The sequence below is a fragment of the Vulpes vulpes genome, chromosome 3 (genome assembly GCF_048418805.1).
Source record: "Vulpes vulpes isolate BD-2025 chromosome 3, VulVul3, whole genome shotgun sequence".
Taxonomy (NCBI): Eukaryota; Metazoa; Chordata; class Mammalia; order Carnivora; family Canidae; genus Vulpes; species Vulpes vulpes.
Genome location: NC_132782.1, coordinates 115,313,520 through 115,333,849, shown reverse-complemented (window position 1 = coordinate 115,333,849; position 20,330 = coordinate 115,313,520). Strand labels below are relative to the sequence as shown.

Here is a 20,330-nt window from a genome sequence, read left to right as displayed (position 1 = left end):
CTAAGTCCAGGGAGGTCTTCATTCTACCTTTTCAAAACCATTCCTTCATGAATGGTGGTGATGGCTGCACAACCTGTGAACATACTTAATAATGGTTGAAATAACTTTTACATGTTTTACTAATATTTTTTTAAGCCCACCCCTCCAGATGAGGGATGGAGGCAGGAGGACCTTCTGTCATCCTGGCTCCTAGCCACGTACCTCATGGTGCCTGACCTGGGTGTCCTCTGCATGCCACAGGCAGAGTCCATCGCTCACAACCCCAGGCCTCATTCCCTTTGCCCCTTCTCTCCTAGGACCGCCCTTAACCCACTCATGGCTTTGCACCAACCTGTGTCTACTTCCCAAACCATAGAGGACATGCGTCCACCGACCTAGCTTGAGGTCTACACCACCTCTTGCTTTCTGGCAGCCCCCCTTCCCACTGCAAGCAACATATATACCAGTAAGGCCCCTTCTTCCTGACTCAGCCTGGGCCTCAGACAAGGGCAGTGCAAGGACATTGCTGATACCAGGCCGGGGAGAACCTACGCCGGAGAACCCACCTGCCCGCGTATCTTCTGAGAAGAGGACAGATTGTGGGAGCAGAGCCCAAAGCAGGACCACCAGCCACATCACAGTGCTGGTGGCCACATGATCCAGACCCAGTGACCACTGAGCCAGTCTCTGCACAGAGGGAGTAGGGATGACTGTTTCCATAACGTGGCCATCAGGACCTCTCTCCTAGAATAAACAAACCCCTGCCCCCCAAAAGGGCTCATTTTGTTTTTTGAGTAAATGTGGCAAACAGCGGAGAGCATGGCTACCACCACAGGCTCTCCAGTGAGTCAAACTATGACCTGAACAGATCAGCCAGCCCCCGAGGACCCTGTGGCTGTCATGTGGATGTTGTCCAAAGGCCTCTGGCCTTAGATGACTCCCAAAGGGCAAGCTGTAGTGTGGTTCACGGAGCCAGGCTGAGGCTGCGCTAATAGCACAATAGACAGGCAGCCCTTCCTAAAGAAGTGGATGTGGAATGGGGTACACCTCCGTCCCCTCCAGGGCAACCTGCCGCAGTCTGCACTGCAGGGCGGAGCTGTACAGCCCACAAGCCAATAGCCCTGCACGCTGCACTCCAGACGGTCAGGGCAGGGCACCGGGCATGTCAGATGCCAAAAGTCAAAGGGTCGTCTAACAGTAAGTCACAATTTCTGAGGGTGAGCAAAGCTCGTGGAGAATATCTAGTGTGTGACCACCTGCGGAAGGCCACGGTGAAGTCTCTAGAGCACAGAAGGACAGCAGAGACCCCACCACAGCAGTAAGGAGGCCGTCTGTCAGATTTATTTATTCCTACTCAACATAACCCCAGAACACAGGAGCAACTCTGTACATCTCTAGAAACTCACAGCTAGCTCCAAAACAATAGAAATCGTAAACTACAAAAGATGAGTTGTATTCAGCAAATATAAAGGGTAACTTTAGGCTGTATTGAATGTTTATCAGATTATTTACAGGCCCAGGTGTAGGATCAGATCTCGCCAGCCTCCTTCTCCTCCGACCTCCGCGAAGCCATCTTCCCGTTGGAGCTCTCCAGCCTCCAATCAGCGGCCCCTCGCTCACTGCGCCCGTGCTCCCAGGACTCCTCTCTCGATGTCCGCTCTCTGGAGAACCTGGGAAACGAGAACCAGAGGCTCAGAGGAGGCCGGCATCCCCCTTCTGGCTGGCTCCTGGAGCACCGGCAGCTCTGACCCTCACCACCAGGTCAGGAAAGGCCGAGACCCAGCACACCTGGGGAAGGCCTCGGCAGGCCAGAGGGCAGCTGTCTAGTGCCCACACCACTACAAGGGAGTGTTCAGGCAGCCACTAAAAAGACATTTGTAAAGATTTCTCCTAACAGGGCAAGCTTTTGCTGTAACATGAATGGAGCAAAGGACAACAAAAGTGCACATGTGAAGTATGACCCATTATGTAAACACAGTGGAGAAAAGGCTACAATCAACACAAAGATGCTCACAGGGCTTACCTCAGAGTGTATCAATGTTTTTTGTTTTCCCTTAAGAAAACCACAACAGAGGTAAGCAGGGCCTGGTCAGGACACAAATCTCAGCGGCTCTGTGCATCAAGGGGACACCGAGTGTGCAGGTCACAAGGGAGCTGTGCCCATGTAACCACCCCCACAGCCTCTCAACTGCGCCAGCCCTGCATCCACCTGTGGCTCTGAACTTACAGCTCCCCATACCCTGGGCCCTGTTCACGAGTCCTTAAGGCTCCAACACAGTTCCACAGATGCCCAGCCAGGCTCCTGAACAAAATCTCCAGACCCATCCCTGCCAGGTATGGCCAAGAGGCCCCACTGACAGACCCCCAGAAGACCCTGGGAACACAAAGAGAAGGGGCTCACTCCTGGTTGCAGCTACTGAAGGACTCAGAGTAGTTACTTGTATTTCGCACTCCGGTCCCTGGAAGCCCGGCGGTGGCCCCGGCTGTGGCTCCGGGAACGGCTGCGGTGGCGCCGGTGTCTGTCTCGGGACCGGGATCGGGATGACTTTCGTCGCTCCCTGGAGGTAGATCTGGACCTCCTCCGACGCCGGTCCCGGGAGCGTGACCTGCAGCAGACAACAAGGATCTGAAGGCCAACTTGCCCATTTTTGCAGCAGGTTCTGATGGATGCTTCGCTGCCATCTCCCCTTCCCTCCTACTGGGGTTCACAATAGTCCCACCAACTAACCTCTGGTCAAAGAGAATTAAGGCCCAACCCTCCCAGGTGCTTCTAAAAACACCTTGCCAGGAAATCCCTGCCAACCCACAGGCCTCAGCAGCACCTTCTGACTTCTCTCATTTACAGTACGTCCATCTGCTACACTAAGCCCCAATCAACCTGACAACAGACAGACATGGCCCAAACCTGGCCCCTCACCAGCCCTTGCCTACCAGGTGAAGCTTTAGAAGTCCACTATTAAGAAAAAAATGTACAGAGAGGGCATGCGTGTGTGGCTCAGTTGGTTAAGTGGCTGACTCCTGGTCTCAGCTCAGGTTATCTCAGGGTCATGAGATCAAGCCCCCCATTAGGCTATGTGCACAGGACAGCATCTGCTTAGGACTCTCTCTCCCTCTCAAATATATTTTAAAAAGGACAAATATGTAGAAAAAAAGGACATTTCACTGAGAACATGTTAATGGATTTGGAAACCTACCTCCTTCGATCTCTGGTTCTTGATCCAGACCTAAAATGATTAAGAAGAAAAAAAAACCAAAAAGATGAACAATTTCCCCCAAACAGCCCTGCCCCTCAGTCCACAACTGAAGGAGTGTCAGCTTCCCACAGAAACCTGTTAATTTCTAACGGCTCACTCATGCTCAGGCCTATGGCTCCATTGGTCAACGTTCACAATACCAGGCCAACCCTCAGTCCCCAGGGGTCAAATGCTATGCTCAAGTTCAACAACTGGCTCTGCAAAGTCTCGGCAGTGGACACTCACACAGCTATGCAGAGTGTCACACAGCAGATGCAGGGCTGGGCAGGATCTACAGTCACCAAAGGACGCCAAAGTTAAAGCCTCAAGTTCCAGACACAGGCTCATTGATAGTTGAGGGTCATATGACCTCCTTGAGAAATACTACACAACCAACCAGCAATCCAAGAAACACACATTATACAATGAGCTCTCGTTTTACATCCTGTTCTACAGCAAAAAATAACAAGAGCACCACCACAAAGTGCTGAGGGGGATGTGAGAGGAGATGCTCATACAACATGCATTCAGAGGATGACCTGACAGCTTCCTGGAAAGCAATTTTTCCAACACCTACTGATATTTGTCCTAGGAATTCTAAGGAATTTTATAAAGCACTCAAGCACATCTATAAGGATGATCATTAGAGCACTCATTTAAAAAGTTTTATAGGGGCACCTGGGTGGCTCAGTCGGTTCAGCTTCCAACTCTTGATTTTGTTTCAGGTCAGTCTCAGGGTCCTGGGACCAACCCCGTCATTGAGCTCCACTCCAGGACTTATCTCCCTTTGTCCTGTCCCACCCCCCCAGAGCTCCCTTGTGGCTCTCAAATAAATAAATAAATCCTCATTCATGAGACACACACAGAGAAAGAGGCAGAGACACAGGCAGAGGGAGAAGCAGGCTCCATGCAGGGAGCCCGATGTGGGACTCGATCCCATACTTCTGGGATCATGTCCTAAGCCGAAGCCAGACACTCAACTGCTGAGTCACCCAGGCATCCCAAATAATAAATAAATCTTTAAAAAACAAAACACAAAAATAGCTTTATATAGAAACTGTTATCAAAAAGTGAAGGTGAGAAACAAAAACAAACACGGAATGAGGCTGCATCAAACTAAGAAGCCTCTGTATGGCACTGGAACCAATCAACAAGATGAAAGGCCACCCGGAAGTGGGAAAAACACGTGTGGACCAAGTATCTGACAAGGGGTTAATATCCAAATATATAAAGAATGCCTGCAACTCCAAAGGAAAAAAAAAAAACAGACAAAAAAAAAAAAAAAAAAAAAAAAGCAGGAAGATCTTGGGATGCCCAGCTGGGTGGCTCAGTCAGTGAAGCATCTGCCTTCAGTTCAGGTCATGATCCTGGGGTCCTGGGATCAGAGCCCCAGATCAGGCTCCCTGCTTAGCAGGTAGTCTGCTTCTCCTTCTGCCTCTGCCATTTCCCCCAGCTTGTGTTTCTCTCTTGCTCTCTCTCAAATAAAATCTTAAAAGATAAATTTTAAAAAGCGGATAAAGGATCCAAACATATCTTCAAAGACAACACAGAGGTAGCCAACATCACTCATCATTAGAAATGCAAATAAAAACCACCATGAGATATCGCCTCACACCTGTTAGAAAAGCAATAACCATCCAAAACTTAAGAAATCATAAATAAAACTAAATAAAAAGTCAAAGACAAGGTAAGAAATAGTAAGTGCTGGGGTGCTTGGGTGGTTCGGTGTTGAGCATCTGCCTTCGGCTCAGGGTGTGACCCCAGGGTCCCTGGATCGAGTCCCACGTCGGGCTCCCTGCAGGGAGCCTGCTTCTCCCTCTGCCTGTGTCTCTGCCTCTCTATCTCTCGTGGATAAAAAAAAAAAAAAAATCTTAAAAAAATAATAATAAGTGCTGGCAAGGACATGGACAAAAGGGAACCCTCGTGCACCGTTGGCGGACAACTAAACCTGTGGAGCCACTGTGGAAAACAGTTAAGGAGGGTCCTCAAAAAATTAAAAATAAAACTACCATATGGTCCCACAAACCTACTTCTGAGTATTTATTCAAAGAAAATGAAATTACCATCTTGAGAAAGACCTCCACACCCCTCCATTCATCACATCCTTATTTACAAGGGCCAAGACATGGAAACAACCTAAGTGTCAACTAACAGATAAATGGATAAAAGATGTGAGGTGTATACATAATAGAACGCTACTTGGCCATAAAATAGTAAGAAATCCTGCCATCTCTGACAGCATGGACGGATCATTAAGGCATTATGCTGTGTAAAAATCAGTCAGAGGCACGCCTGGTGGCTCAGAGGTTGGATGTCTGCCTTTGGCTCAGCGTGTGACCCCAGGGTCCTGGGATCGAGTCCTGCATTGGGCTCCCTGCATGGAGCCTGCTCCTCCCTCTGCCTGTGTCTCTGCCTCTCTCGGGAATAAATAAATAAATAAAATCTTAAAAATAAAATAAAATCAGTCAGACATAGAAAGCAAATAACGTATGATCTCCATTATGTGTGGAATCTAAAAAACAAAACCAAACTCACAGAGAACCGGCTGGTGGCGGCTGGAGGCAGGGTTGGAGATGGGCAAATATTATGGAGGTGGGCGTGGTTGTGCTGTCACTGCACGGGCATGTGTACCCGTCTGCCAAGGGCACTCCTACTGGGGAAGGTCTGAGAGATGAAGCAAAGATCCTGCATGTACCCGTGCAAACAGACACACCCTGCCACAGCAGTGGTCACTTGTGTGTAAAAATGGACTTACGTGTTATGCTTAATACATTTTTATGCCATTTGAATGTATTTTGTTTTAGTCTCTTTACAATCAATCTGTTAGGTAGTTAAAGTAATGAGAAGACTAAAAACGCAACAAACATTTCTTGGTCTTTCCCGAATTACACGCTAAGGAATTCCCCCACGAAAGCCTAGCTCTGGGCCTTTCGAGGACACTGAGCATGTCCCATGACAGTGTGGTCTTGGTTCCAGCCTCTTCCCTGAACTCTGACCAGATGTCTCCTAAGCATCTCAAATAGAATACAGCTAGAGCCAAATTCTCCCCACCACCTCCTCCTGACCCCAATATACCACTCCCAGTTTCTCCATCCCCCTAAGTGGCAACTCCAGGCCAGAAACCATGAAGCCAGCTCTATTCCCCCTTTGCCTGCCTCACAACCTCCTACCAGCAAATCTTATCGGCTCTACCCCAACACACCCAGATCCTTCTCACCCACACCTGTCACAGGTACCTCCTTCACCAGCACTCTCCTAGTCAGCTCCTCAGTCCTTGCCGCTTCCACCCTTACCATCCACACGTGTTCTCAGCAGGGCCCCACAACCTAAGTCAGCTCCAGTGTACTCAGCCCTGGAGGATTTTCCCCGACAGCAAGTACAGCTGTGTGCGGAGCACGCTCCAGCTCGAGTCTCAGCTCCTGCCCAACTTGTCTGCTGAGTGCTGTGTTCCCAACAAGGCAGGTCAGGGCACAGCAGGTTCCTCTCCCACTTCTACTGCTCAGCCCTCCCCTACACCTTCCCAGGGACGAGTTAGGTCGCCACAGCTGCCTGTGCAGCTCCAGATGGCTCGCTCTGCATCGCACAGCTCCTCTGAGGCCAACCAAAACCCCAGTCCTCTGAACATGCTACGTGTTTGCTTCTTTTTAAGGGCCATGTGGGTCGGTAGCACAAGCCAGACTGCGAGGAAGGAACAGGGTCTTCTTGGACATGTGTGTGCTGTGGATTCACCTCCTGCTCAGCCGCTCCTCCCGCTCTCTCTCCTCTCTCCTCCTCAGACGATCCTGATTTCTCTTCTCCTGCTTTTCAGCCACAGTTTTCTAAATAAAAGTTGGAAAATGAAAGAAGAACAAGTTATACCAACTAATAAATGAATGTTAAAGCGCTTTTTTATGATTTCAGTATCAGTAATTTAAAAATCTAAAAGAAACTATTAGGAAATGGACATAACCACCTTTAAGACTTCTTAATGGAAAATACATGAAAATAATGCTTTTACTTAATTTTTAAAAGATTTTATTAGAGACAAAAAGAACAAGAACACCAAGCAGGAGGAGCAGCAGAGGGAGAGGGAGAAGCAGATGCTCCACTAAGCAGAGAGCACCATGTGGGGATGGACCCCAGGACCCTGAGAGCAGAAAGCAGATGCTTAACTGACTGAGCCACCCAGGCACCACAAAAATAATGCTTTTATAAATTCACCTCATATATTCAGGGACAAGCTGCATACTCTAAGAGGTGCTATAGCTCAAAGTCATAGAAACTGATCTTTCACTTCACACCAATCCAGAAAGTTCGTTTTTTACAAAGGAGACTCCACAAACTTTACAGTAAAAAAGAACACGTGTCTGACCAAATATATCCTGCTGCCCAGGAGCAGCCTGTCCTTGGGAGTGCTGAGGGCTACATCACTACACTGGCTTTAGACCCGGCCTCATGGGGACAGCAGGCCAGGGGAGGTGGTCTGTGAACACTCCACAACTGGCTGGCTTTCTTGTTTGCTTTAATATTTTAAGCCATCTCTCTCTCTTTTTTTTTTTTTTTTAATTTTTATTTATTTACGATAGTCACAGAGAGAGAGAGAGAGAGAGAGAGAGAGAGAGAGAGAGGCAGAGACATAGGCAGAGGGAGAAGCAGGCTCCATGCACCGGGAACCCGATGTGGGATTCGATCCCGGGTCTCCAGGATCGCGCCCTGGGCCAAAGGCAGGCGCCAAACCGCTGCGCCACCCAGGGATCCCCATTTTAAGCAATCTCTAACATCCAACATGGAGTTCAAACTTACAACCCCATGATCAAGAGTCATGTAGTCTACTGACTGAGCCAGCCAGGAGCGCCCAGAACTGGCTTTCAACATTAAGCTCAATACTCCGCTCATCAAGATGGATTGTGAACACAATAGAGAAGACAATCCAATCCAACAGAAAGGAGGAGGCCCAGAGAAACTACGGGAATGCAATAGACAAAGCTCAGAGAAAGTACTAGGTCCAGCCTCCACACACCCCCACCCCCAATACCAACCCAAATCCTTTTGATCCCCCCACCCCTCCACTGATGGAATGAAGCCCTAAGGGGGAGTAAAGTAAGGCCAGGGAGACAAAGAGTCACCAGTCTTCTCATGCTCATGAAGGATGATCCTACATCTCAGTACAGTCTGGAGCCAGGTCCTTGAACAATGGGGTATAGCAAGGACCACAGGAGAGGGGCCAGCTATCCTCCTCAAAGCACTCACAAGATGCGAGAGAGCCTTCCTATTTGGCACCTCCGGCTCTCCACCCCTGGCTTCACTTGTCCTGGATCTGAGCAGGCACAAAAAGATGGCTAAAGTTAAAGATGGAAAGTTTCAGGGACCCCTGGGTGGCTCAGCAGTTTAGTGCCTGCCATCGACTCAGGGCATGAGCCTGGGGTCCTGGGATCGAGTCCCACGTCGGGCTCCCTGCATGGAGCCTGCTTCTTCCTCTGCCTGTGTCTCTGCCTCTCTCCTCTCTCTCTCTGTGCCTCTCATGAATAATCTTTTATTAAATAAATAAATAATCCTAAAAAAAAAAAAAAAAAAAAGATGGGGAGTTTCAGCCCCTCAACTTCCACACACACTCCTAAAGGAGATGTGACCAAGCACAGGGCTATGGTCTGGCATTAAGACCTTTACAAACCTCCCTACTTCCAAGACACTGTCCTTCCACCAGTAACAAAGAAGGCCTTGCCTATTACCTGGGCGTGTGGCCTGGAGGTGTGAGTACCTCTGGGACCACTATTAAGTGAAGCCATCTCAGATTAGGGCCCAGAACACTCCTGCTTCTCTGCTTCTTATTGTTTAGAGGTGCACTTCCTGACACATTTTTTGTTCTTAGTGTAATAGCTATAATCAAAATCTATTAATATATTTGTGTTGTTCTGGTCAACTCTGTACAAGTTGTAACTGCAATGACAAAACATGCTTTCTAGATCTAGGTAATACTTAAGATCTTAAGGGGATGCCTGGCTGGCTCAGCTGCTCTTGATCTCAGGGTTTTAAGTTTCAGCCCCAGGTTGCATACAGAGATTACTTAAAAATAAAATCTTTAAAAAACAAAAACTTAAGTTTTTAAGGCTTCAGGGGAAAAATTTCAATGTAGTTTCATCTCTGTTGGAGAAGTATGTCTTAAGAAAGAAGTAAAAGGCTTTCACGTATAAAAAAGTATCAGGAAAAAAAGTATCAGGAGAAAATTATGGGGTGATATGAAATGGAAATACAGTTTAAAGGAGAAATGGAAGGGGCAGCTCGGTGGTTCAGTCCATTAAGCCTCTGACTCTGGCTCAGGTCATGATTTCAGGGTCCTGAGATCGAGCTCCACATCAAGCTCTCTGCTCAGTGGGAATCTGCTTCTCCCTTTCCCTGGGATTCTTTTTGTGATTCTCTTTCCCCCTCTGCCCTTCCCTTCTGCATTCTCTCTCTCTCTCTCTCTCTCTCACACACACACACACACTGTCAAAAAAATAATTAAAAAAAAAAAAGTAGGGATCCCTGGGTGGCTCAGTGGTTCAGCGCCTGCCTTTGGCCCAGGGCATGATCCTGGAGACCCGGGATCAAGTCCCGCGTCAGGCTCCCAGCATGGAACCTGCTTGTGTCTCTGCCTCTCTCTATCATGAATAAATAAAATCTTAAAAAAAAAAAAAAAAAAAAAAAAAGATAAAAAAAGTAACAAAGTCTATCACTTTTCAATATTCTATAGGGAGTACAGGAGCAAAATGTGATTTTCAGTCCAGTGGCTGTCCCCCCAACTCCAGTCCCTGTGCCAGACTCACACCTCACCTACTGGCAACCCCTCAAGTGCAGGGCTCTGTCCCCTGCTCCCTCTAGGGGCACACAAGGCCCTCCGCCTTGTCATAGTGTCCCAGTCACGTGCCATGTGTCTGTCCTTCCACCAAATGTCATGTGTCTGGAGGGAAGGGCTGCACAGTTCCCAGTGCAACATCCTAGTGGTCCCTGTAGGCAGCAGGGAAGACTCCACCAGTCTGAAAAATAATCCAAACTATCTGAAACATGTTCACCCTTCCTTCTTAGTGTTCTGTATCCAAGGTAAGTTTTACAGTCTAACCCAGGAAAATAAGGAGCCTTGAGGAAGAAATAAAGGTAGGCAGGGGTGGAGCAGCACTATACTAAAAGCCCCACCACATTCTCAACCTCCCGAGGCAGCTCAAAGGCAAGGGCCAGAAGTGTGATCTTTGTCCAGCCTAACCACTCTCCACGCATCTGCCCCTGCCCAACCTTCCACCTTCCCTGTCTAACCTAACCACACATCCGCCTTTGCCTAAGGATAAAAATGAGACTACTGGCTCTTCCCATCTTCAAATACAAGTTATTTCAGAGCTGTGCAAGAGCTCTCTATACCAGAAGACTGGATTCTGCATTTTTTCCTACACAAGAAGTACAGACTAAACAAATATCCAAGGTCCTTTTGGATTAAGACCTTAGTTCTCTTGTGTGAATGAAGTGATGAAATCTGAGTATTTCACTCTAAAACTCAAGGCATTTTCTTAGAAAATATCAAAACACGAGTTTTTCTAAAAGTCAAAAAATATGGAGACTATCACAAGACTTCTTGGGTTTCTCCAGAAACACAATACATAAACGTACCCTCAACTGATCAAGCTTCTCTCGGATCTGAATGAACCCCAAGTGTAATTTGCCCCCGAAGTGGTCTGCAAGACGACGGTCATTGTCGTGGAGCCCAAGGTAGGCTGAACAGACCTCACAGACACGCAGCTTCTGCTGTTGGAAACTGGATGCAGGCATGGAATTTCTGTATTCTTCCTGGACGAGAACAGAGTAAATCAAAGTGAGGTACACAGAAATGCAAGCAAATATTCAACCCCCAAAATGGAAATACTGGAAGGGACTACAGAGGTGACTTTTAAATAACAGAAATCGAATCATTTACAAGCTTTAGATATTTTTAACTGATTCAAATTTCATCATTTATGAAATGAACTAAGAATCATGATTTCAAAGCAATAAGGAACATTCATTCAAAAACTCTCAGACGAGCAGGATGCGGTGTTCTCAGAGGCCAGCAGGGAAGGCAGGTCTCAGTTATGTGTGTGGAGAGCGCTAGGAGGACCACAGAATCAAGAAGGGAGACTCTTCAAAGGGGGCCTTCATAAAACAAAGCACAAAAACCAAACCAAACAAGCAACATACAAAAGCTCCTCATCAAAGACTACGTCCCAAAGTCCAGAAATGCTGCCCTAAAAGCTAAGATACTAATGGACAAATAAGTTAGACACTCTCTTCAATAAAGAACATGTCCAACAGAGCAGACCAAAATGCACCCCCTCTGGCAGCCACTCGTCAGAACAGATAAAATGCAGAACAAATGAAGCAGGACATGGCTCCTGGTGCTGGTGCCAAAGTCAGAGCATGCCTTCAAAACCCAGGTTTTGGGGATGCCAGGGTGGCCCAGAGGTTTGGCCCTTGCCTTCGGCTCAGGGCGTGGTCCTGGGGTCCCGAGATCGAGTCCTGCATCGGGCTCCCTGCATGGAGCCTACTTCTCTGTCTCTCATGAATTAAAAAACAAAAACACATCAATTAAAACACAAAAACAAAAACAAACAAAAAAACACTCCACCAAAACCCAGGTTTTAAGAAATGCATTCCAACAGCTACTGATTTTTTTTTTTAAAGATTCTATCCATTTGTTCATGAGAGACACAGAAAAAGAGAGAGAGGCAGAGACACAGGCAGAAGGAGAAGCAGGCCCCACACAGGAAGCTTGATGCAGAACTCGATCCAGGAACTCCGGGATCACGCCCTGAGCCACAGGCAGGTGCTCAACAGCCAAGCCACACAGGTGTCCCTAAATAACCAAATTTTCTACTCAACTGCATTCTAATGAACTCTCATCAGGTTTTTTTTTTTTTTTTTTTAGATTTTATTTATTTATTCCTGAGACACAGAGAGAAGCAGAGACACAGGCAGAGGGAGAAGCAGGCTTCCTGAGGGGAGTCTGACGTGGGACTCGATCCCGGGACTCCAGGTTCACGACCTGGGCTGAAGGCCAGGTGCTAAACCTCTGAGCCACCCAGGGATCCCCCACAGCCACTGATTCTTAAAGGGATCTTCCATTAGTTCATATGCTCTAACTTCCCTGGCAAATGCAGATTACAATGAGACACAATGTCACTCACTAAACTGGCAAAGACAAAAAATAAGGTACTCTCATACCTTGCTGGCAGGCGATGATGTTGGGGCAACTAACAATGCAACTGAATTAGCTGCGAAAGCAACACAGGTGCAAGCCATTACCAGGAACCCTTCTAGGCATATGTCCTAGAACATGCTCATACGTGTGCCAACAAACAAGCGCAAGGATACTTGCTGTGAACTGTCTTTGAAGATAAGAAACCAGAAAACTAAAAAAAAAAAGAAAGAAACCAGAAAACTGCCAATGGACAGCCACATGTTCATGAAACGGAACCCTACAGCAATAAACTGAAGGAAGTTGTATGGAGCAACAGGCAGAGACCTCATAAACAGTGCTGAGAATAATGCGAGAGAAAAAAATACACAGTTGGCAGCATTGATGTGGGATATTTTAAAAGCACAAAGCTTTTTTTTTTTTTTTTTTTTTTTTTTTTTTTTAAGCACAAAGCTTTTAAACCTACAACACACACACACACACACACAGAGTTTATGGAAAGCACACATGTGTAGTAAAGGATGAAGACAGAATCGAATGCACACTAATGCCTGCCTCTGGGAGGGAAAGTATGGGACTGGAGAGGGAAGCACCGAGAACCTGCAATTCCATCATGATGTGCTACAGCTTTTATTCAAAGGAAAAAACAAGGGACAGCTGGGTGGCTCAGCAGTTGAGCACCTGCCTGCCTTTGACCCAGGGTGTGATCCTGGAATCCCAAGATCAAGTTCCACATCGGGCTTCCCATGTGAAGTCTGCTTCTCTCTCTGCCTATGTCTCTGCCTCTCTGTGTCTCTCTCTCATGGATTAAAAAAAAAAAGAAGGAAAAACCAAAAATCTTAGGCAAAAATGATAAATATGGTGGGCACACAAGTATTTGTGATACTCTATCCCTTTCTGTAATTTCAAAACTAACTACTACCCCTCTAATTTCTTTCAAAATAAACTCTAATTATGCTGACTGAAAAAGAAAATCAGTCTCACAACATTCTTCAAACGACAAGAATATAGAGATGGAGGACAGGCTCATAGTTGCCAGGGGTCAGAGGAGTGGGTGAGGCTACATAAGGGTCATGGGAGGGATCTTAGTGGTGATGGATATTCTGTATGGTGACTATCAACATCCTTTCTGTGATATTGTGCTATGGTTTCCCAAGACGTCATCACTGGGGGAAACTGGATAAAGGGTACACAGGATCTCTCTGTATTTTTCCTTCAGACTATTCAACAACCTTGAGCGCTGAGCAGAAAGGAACCCACAGGTGCCAGAGATGAGCACACTGGAGACCTCCCCAGCACCATCCTGTCTTGCCAGTGGTTTTAAGGAAGTGGTGCTGCCTCCCAGGGTACTGTCAGCCATGGGGACGGAGGACAGTGGCTGTGGCAAGGATACTCCGAGTCCTGGGCATGAACAGCCACGCATCCCACATCCTGGTCTGGTCTGGGATGTCTGCACATCTCCGCATGATGAGCCCCTCATCGACAATCATTTACATACAAATCTCTGAGCCATCCCACAGATTTCCGGTGACGGCTCTGCTCCTGGAAGCATGAAGGTCTGGACCTCAGGGTGCCCCAAGAAGCCACAGAGCTTCCCTCTTGACTCTCTGGCCTTTCTAGTAGAGCTGTCAGCAACCCAAGAGCCTTACTGTGTTCTACATGTAAACACAAGTTTCTCACTTCAGCATACAGATAATATAGATCCTATATGTAAGAATTTATATACGTGACTTACATTTATAATAAACACTCAAGGATTTAATACTGTGCAAAATGCAGAATTTGAATATACACCAAATTCCCCAGAAATGGAACTACTCTGTAAGCCAGGGAACACTGTTCAGAAATTTACCAAGTCACACATCTCCATGGCAATGCCACTCAAAGTATTTGATTAGAACATCACCTGCAACTGTCACATTCATGACCCCATCTGTCTTTTGGTGTGAATACATTTTACAGAGAAAACATCTGTATTGTGAATTCTTTTCCTTCTCATGTTCAATGATGGAGCATATTAGCTACGAATGTCCCTCAAGGGGGTGCTGCCAGGGACATGAAGCATCATCTCAGCATCAGCATCCAATAGACATATGCGGCTGACCCCAACCCTCGCATGGCCCCATCTTGAGTAACCCTTCTGCTCTCTGCATTTACCAATGTGGGTATCACTCTAGCACCCACAGGCCCTTGGCATTACTCATGCATTCAGTTAATCATTACTGAGCTCCTACTGTGGGTTAAGCATCATGCTGTGCCAGGGGTAGGGAGGGAGATAAGCAGAGAGAGACCTGCACCAGGGCACCTACATGCCATCTCCTCATATCTATTTGGCTTCCCTACCCCACCACTCTTAATAACTTTCTCAGTCTGTGCGTCTCAGCTAAGGGCACTTCCAGGATCACCCTACCCTACCTGGAGACCCCTGGAAACACAAAGCCACTCTCAAACTCAGACCTCATTTCTTTTGAGCACCTATCTTCATCTGAATCAATCTTATCCATCTGTACACATACCCTTCTACCTGCATCTCCTCCCACCTCCAGCGGTGTCTCCACGAGGAGTGCCTCCTCACAACTAAAAACTATGTGGCACACAGCTGGAGCTTAACAAGCATTTACTACAGAAACACAATCATCCCCGTCCCCCTCTGATTCTCCCATTCCCACCATTCTCAAAGCCCGTGTGAGCCATTTCCAGTTCCAGTGGTAAAGACTTGTGAGTCAGAGCATATCCAATGGTTAAAATAATCTAGGAAGACAACAGCTGTCAATGATACAAACACTGAGCCCCTAAGTTTCTCCACCACCCTTCCAGTTTATCCTGGCCTGGCACCCAGGCTGACTCCGTTTGGACGCTACCCTCAATCTGCACAGGTTCTCTCTACCAGAGATGCAGTGTCACCAAGAACACCCAGATTTTGTTCTTTACATCAATCTGCACTACAACTCTGGCCCACTCACACCAGCTGAGTAACCACCATGGCCCAGCAAACCCCTACAGAGCCAGAGGATGAGAGAGTAAAATGACAGACACCACTCCAGTGACTCTTCAGCTCTTGAAACTGCAGCCTGCATGTGGGTGTTATGCTCATGGTTGGCAAGTTCCAGGTCCAATGTCACACATAGGTCACAGGAGGCAGAGCAAAAGCACAAACCCAAACATGCTGACTCTAAACCCTACAATCCTATCCACATAACACCCTATTTCCAACTTTTCCCCAATATTAAAAAAATGGAATAATTTCATTTTAGCCCAAAAGGTCAACATTCTGGGGTTACTATGTTTCCTCTATCTCAAAGACATTTTACCACCAACCTCAGCTTCTTTCTTCTTTGCACGGACTTTCTCCACTTCCATAAGAATCTTCTGGGATTCATCCACATTTCCTTCAGCTCCCAATTGCTCAGCTTTAGCAAGTAGTTTTCCTATTTCTTCATTCAACTCATGTACTTTTTCTGCCTGAGGGAAAACAGAAACAAGCAGGTCAGCAAACATCTAAACCAAAGGATTTTTTTTTAATATCGTATTTATTCATGAGAAACAGAGAGAGAGAGAGGCAGAGACTCGGGCAGAGGGAGAAGCAGGCTCCCTATGGGGAGCCCGATGTGGGACTCGATCCCAGGACCCTGGGGTCATGCCCTGAGCCGAAGGCAGACGCTCAATCGCTGAGGGACCCAGGTGCCCCAAGATTTCTTTTTTTTATTCATTCACTTGACAGACAGAGCTGAAGTACACACAAGAAAGGGGGAGCAGCAGTCAGAAGGAGGAGAAGCAGAGTCCCCGCTGAGCAGGAAGTCCTGAGGTGGGCCTCAATCCCAGGACCCCAGGATCACCACCTGAGCCAAAAGCAGATGCTCAACCACAGAGTTACCTGGGTGTCCCTAAAACCAAAAGATCTTAACAGAGAGACAATGAGTGTTTTTCCTGCTGTACTTCTAATCTGTTCCACCAAAATTAAATGAAATGAAATAGCCAAGATCTTTGCTGGATCACAAGCAAACTGTAACAATTTTGACATCCTAACTGGCCCCTTTGTGTCTGTGACCTTAAACTAAACCTGTGTGCTACATTCCAGTAAGAGCAGCAGCATCCCTGTCACTTCCAAAATGGTTGCCAAAGTCATCATGGTGGTCACTTTCTAGGCTGTCTCTTCTCACATCTTCTATCACGCCTCAACCTGGTAAGGGCCACAAAACGTCCAGGTTTATTTATTTATTTTTTTTAATTTTTATTTATTTATGATAGTCATAGAGAGAGAGAGAGAGAGGCAGAGACACAGGCGAAGGGAGAAGCAGGCTCCATGCACCGGGAGCCTGACGTGGGATTCGATCCCGGGTCTCCAGGATCACGCCCTGGGCCAAAGCCAGGCGCCAAACCGCTGCGCCACCCAGGGATCCCAAACGTCCAGGTTTAAATGCATAAACTTGTAACATATCCAAAATGTCTAATCATTTGGGATTTAATTTTAGAAATAAGGTAGCACCTATGGTCCAGTTAGCAACTACACATATTTTAAGATTTTATTTATTCAAAAAAAAAGATTTTATTTATTTATTCATGAGAGATAGAGAGAGAGGTAGAGACACAGGCAGAGGGAGAAGCAGGCTCCATGCAGGGAGCCTGATGTGGGACTCAATCCGGGATCACGCTCTGAGCTGAAGGTAGATGCTCAACCACTGAGCCAGCCAGGCGTCCTCTGCAACTACATATATTCTAAGCAACACTTTTACAAAATTGAGAGGCAAAGACACCGAAGAGACTCATCAGCTGCACTCAAAGAGGGGAAGGGTAGAGGGGTGTGCTGACAGGCCCATGACACACAGATCTACCTTCTTTACTGTGCAGGACAACTGCCCCACAGTCTAACCATTTCCCAAATAACTGTCCCCCCTTTCCTGTTTTATGTGGAGGTGTTAAAAAAGCAAACTTTAATAAGCTTGTACAGGGCAGCCCGGGTGGCTCAGCGGTTTAGCGCTGCCTTCAGCCCAGGGCCTGATCCTGGAGACTCGGGATCGAGTCCCACATTGGGCTCCCTGCATGGAGCCTGCTTCTCCCTCTGGCTGAGTCTCTACCTCTCTCTCTGTGTCTCTCATGAATAAATAAAATCTTAAAAAAATAATAATAAAATAAAATTGTGGCATCACAGTTAAAAAAAAAGGAAAAAAAAAAAAGCCTGTACAGTAGAGGCAGAGACAGGGCAGCAAGCAGCTCCTGGAGGCTGCGAGCTCACGGGCAGCCTTCTCTTCTTACTGAAAAGCAGCAAGGCAGCAAGGACTGTCCACCTCAAAGGCACACTGTCAGTGGTAATGGCAAGCTACTAGCCTGTTGGCAGAATGGTTTTTAGAAGACACAGATCTGTACACACAACTCAAGGAGAAAGTCTCCCAGGCATACCTTCGCAGAAACTTCTGCACTGATCTCCTCTTGCGTCTCTGCTAGCCGCTTCTTGGCAAGCTCAGTCCTCCGATCGCACTCGGCAATAAAGGATTCCAAGTGATCCATTGCCTAACTCAGGAGAAGCAGAGAGCTATGATCAGTTACAAGTAAGGTCTTAGAACCCATCAGTTCAATAGGACATATACTCCTGGGTTGGTTTTTTTAAAGCCTGTAACTTCAGTGGGAAGATCTTAAGCTACACTACAGCTAGCACATCCATAATCACATTAAACCAAGGGGCTTTGTTAAACCAAGTGATCATTTAGAAGCATTATCTTCTCATCTGATCTGTTTACTTCTAAAATTTGTAAAAGGACCCCCATCCCTCAATAACATTTCCCAGAATTTTTTTGGTCATAATTAATAGCGTTCTCTGAGGGGTAGGAAAGCCTGGACTAGTATCAGAGGCCCTCTTCTGGTGAGCTGTTGGGGGTGTGGATGATGTACTCACTGGTCTGTGTGAGCCACGTAAATATTATTCCCTCATGTTCTGAGGGTAGAGTTCCCCCTTCCACCTCAAAACAAAACAATAGAACAAATATTACTGAGAGCTGTGAGCATAATTAGTTATTGCCTGTCTAAAGTAGCAGGAAAACTGGTTACTACTTACCCAAAGAGATAATGGAATAGAAACTCTAGAAATCTAATTGCTCACTCTGAAAAGACTTGTGGGGAAACACCAATAAGCTGCTCCACGTGTTAGACAGTTATTTTGCCATGACCAGTCAAAGGTCCCAGCATAACTCCATATAAAACATACAAATAGGATATCTGTCAGGCTCGGACCAGTGATGAGCAAGCAGCACCTCATAATTTACACCCACTTGTCCACTTGCAGATGGTGGCACTGTGTTAAGTATGACAGCAAGGAGTGTAGCACAGGAGGACAGGACTGCACCAGGATCTATCACCAAAAAAATACAGAAGAAAAACCTCTGGGTGGAGGTGATATAAAGCCAATGAAAGGCCAACAGACCAAATGGTGATAATCTATGACCCTCCGCCCAAAGATGGGCAAGAGAACGTACTCCCCGAGGATTAGTGTGACACTAGAATGGACAAGAGGGTTATAGTCTCCTCCAGAAAACGCTTGTTTCAAGTAAATGCATACTTGGACATAGGTCAAGACAAAGAGGCTCTGTGATGGTGCCAAGCCCCCCAACGGTGCTTGGAGAAAGGCTAAAGCAAAGCATCATTGTCCACTAAGGTCAACTCCCAATTTTACTTCAATTTTGGAGTTCAGGATCTCTTTCCTGTTGTTGGTCATCCAAACATTCCCTGATAAACATTTCACTATGTTCAAATCAAACAATCAGGTAAGCAAATGATCAGTGTTTATCTGCAAGTATTATACTTCCCAGAAAGATACAGGGTTGCCAACTCTGCTGACAGGGTGATAACTCTCCAGGATCAAGTTGCCAGCAAGCCGATACAGGTCACATGCCACCTGTGCTCATATAGGACAAAGGAGCCTAGTAGACTAACCTCAAATGCCCCAGGTCCACACCCACACAGAGGTGTTGAGTCTGTGGTGCAGAGTCCCTTATTATCTACCCAAACAGAGCCATCTCACACCTGCACCAGACCCATAAATCCCCTCATCAGGGGTCCAGTGGGAACAGACCACGAGACAATCCTGCCAGCGCCGACCAATTAAAGCAATCAGCTGCAGCTTCAGCAGAACCCAAATTAGCTACAGACTCAGGCATCTGATAAGCTAAAAATTAAATGGCAAACTTCACACATAGAATAGGCACAACAGAGAGACATCTTTTAACTGCCACATCCTTTAAAAGATGGCACTGATCGACTGCCCCTTCTTTTCTTTAATGTGTTTGTCAACTACAAATTGAGTCCTAAAATATATGACTTAAATAATTTAAAAAAAAAAAAAAAAGGAATTCATGTCAGTGGCCTGGGTGGCTCCATTGGTTATGCATCTGCCTTTGGCTCAGGTCATGATCTTGGGGTCCTGGAATTGAGGCTGACATGGTGGCTCCCTGCTCACCGGATGGCCTGCTTCTACTCCTCCCTCTGCCCCTTCCTGCCCTACTCATGTTCTCTCTCAAATAAAAGCTTAAAAAAAAAAAGTATTCAAGTCTACAAATTAAGACCTTATCACAACCTACCATTTACTACAAAGTCACCCAATCTCTACAACTGAAGAGTGGTATGGATGCCTGAGCACAGTGCTGGCACAAAGTAGGCAGAGAAGTCTCACTGTGGCTGGAGGCTATTCCTCCACACTCAGGACTGTGTGGTGCTGTTCCCAGCTGTTGCCAGCCCAGTAGAAATGACACTGGCCAGACATCAGGGAGCCTGAGGCTGGTCACAGGGAACACGTGCCCTTGTGCTATGTTGCATGCCCACATATGTCTTAAAATGGCCACCTAGAAACTGTGAAGGTCTCCATTTCCCAGATGAAGAAATTAAGGTAGTTTCCAAACTACTAAATGATGGCACCAGGATATGAGGACTCCAAAGTCCCTACGCTCAATGTGCAC

The 20,330-nt window shown here is 46.7% G+C and overlaps 1 protein-coding gene across 7 annotated transcripts in view; it reads right to left on the bottom strand.

The window, feature by feature from the left end:
• Window positions 1-1,298: 1,298 nt before the first annotated feature.
• Window positions 1,299-20,330, bottom strand: part of LUC7L (LUC7 like) — a 36,625-nt gene continuing 17,593 nt past the window's right edge. For 4 of the 7 annotated variants that reach the window (XM_025984936.2, XM_025984939.2, XM_072754309.1 and 1 more), the window contains 7 exons: window positions 17,785-17,895; window positions 15,706-15,849; window positions 10,827-11,003; window positions 6,942-7,030; window positions 3,174-3,203; window positions 2,418-2,585; window positions 1,299-1,649 (listed from right to left, as the gene is read on the bottom strand). In XM_025984936.2, the coding sequence (XP_025840721.1) occupies window positions 1,508-1,649; window positions 2,418-2,585; window positions 3,174-3,203; window positions 6,942-7,030; window positions 10,827-11,003; window positions 15,706-15,849; window positions 17,785-17,895 (861 nt within the window). In that variant the 3' untranslated portion in view covers window positions 1,299-1,507. Of the gene's footprint in view, window positions 1,650-2,380; window positions 2,586-3,173; window positions 3,204-6,941; window positions 7,031-10,826; window positions 11,004-15,705; window positions 15,850-17,784; window positions 17,896-20,330 lie in introns of all 7 variants that reach the window. The other 3 variants (XM_025984938.2, XM_072754313.1, XM_072754310.1) reach the window with 1 other exon arrangement.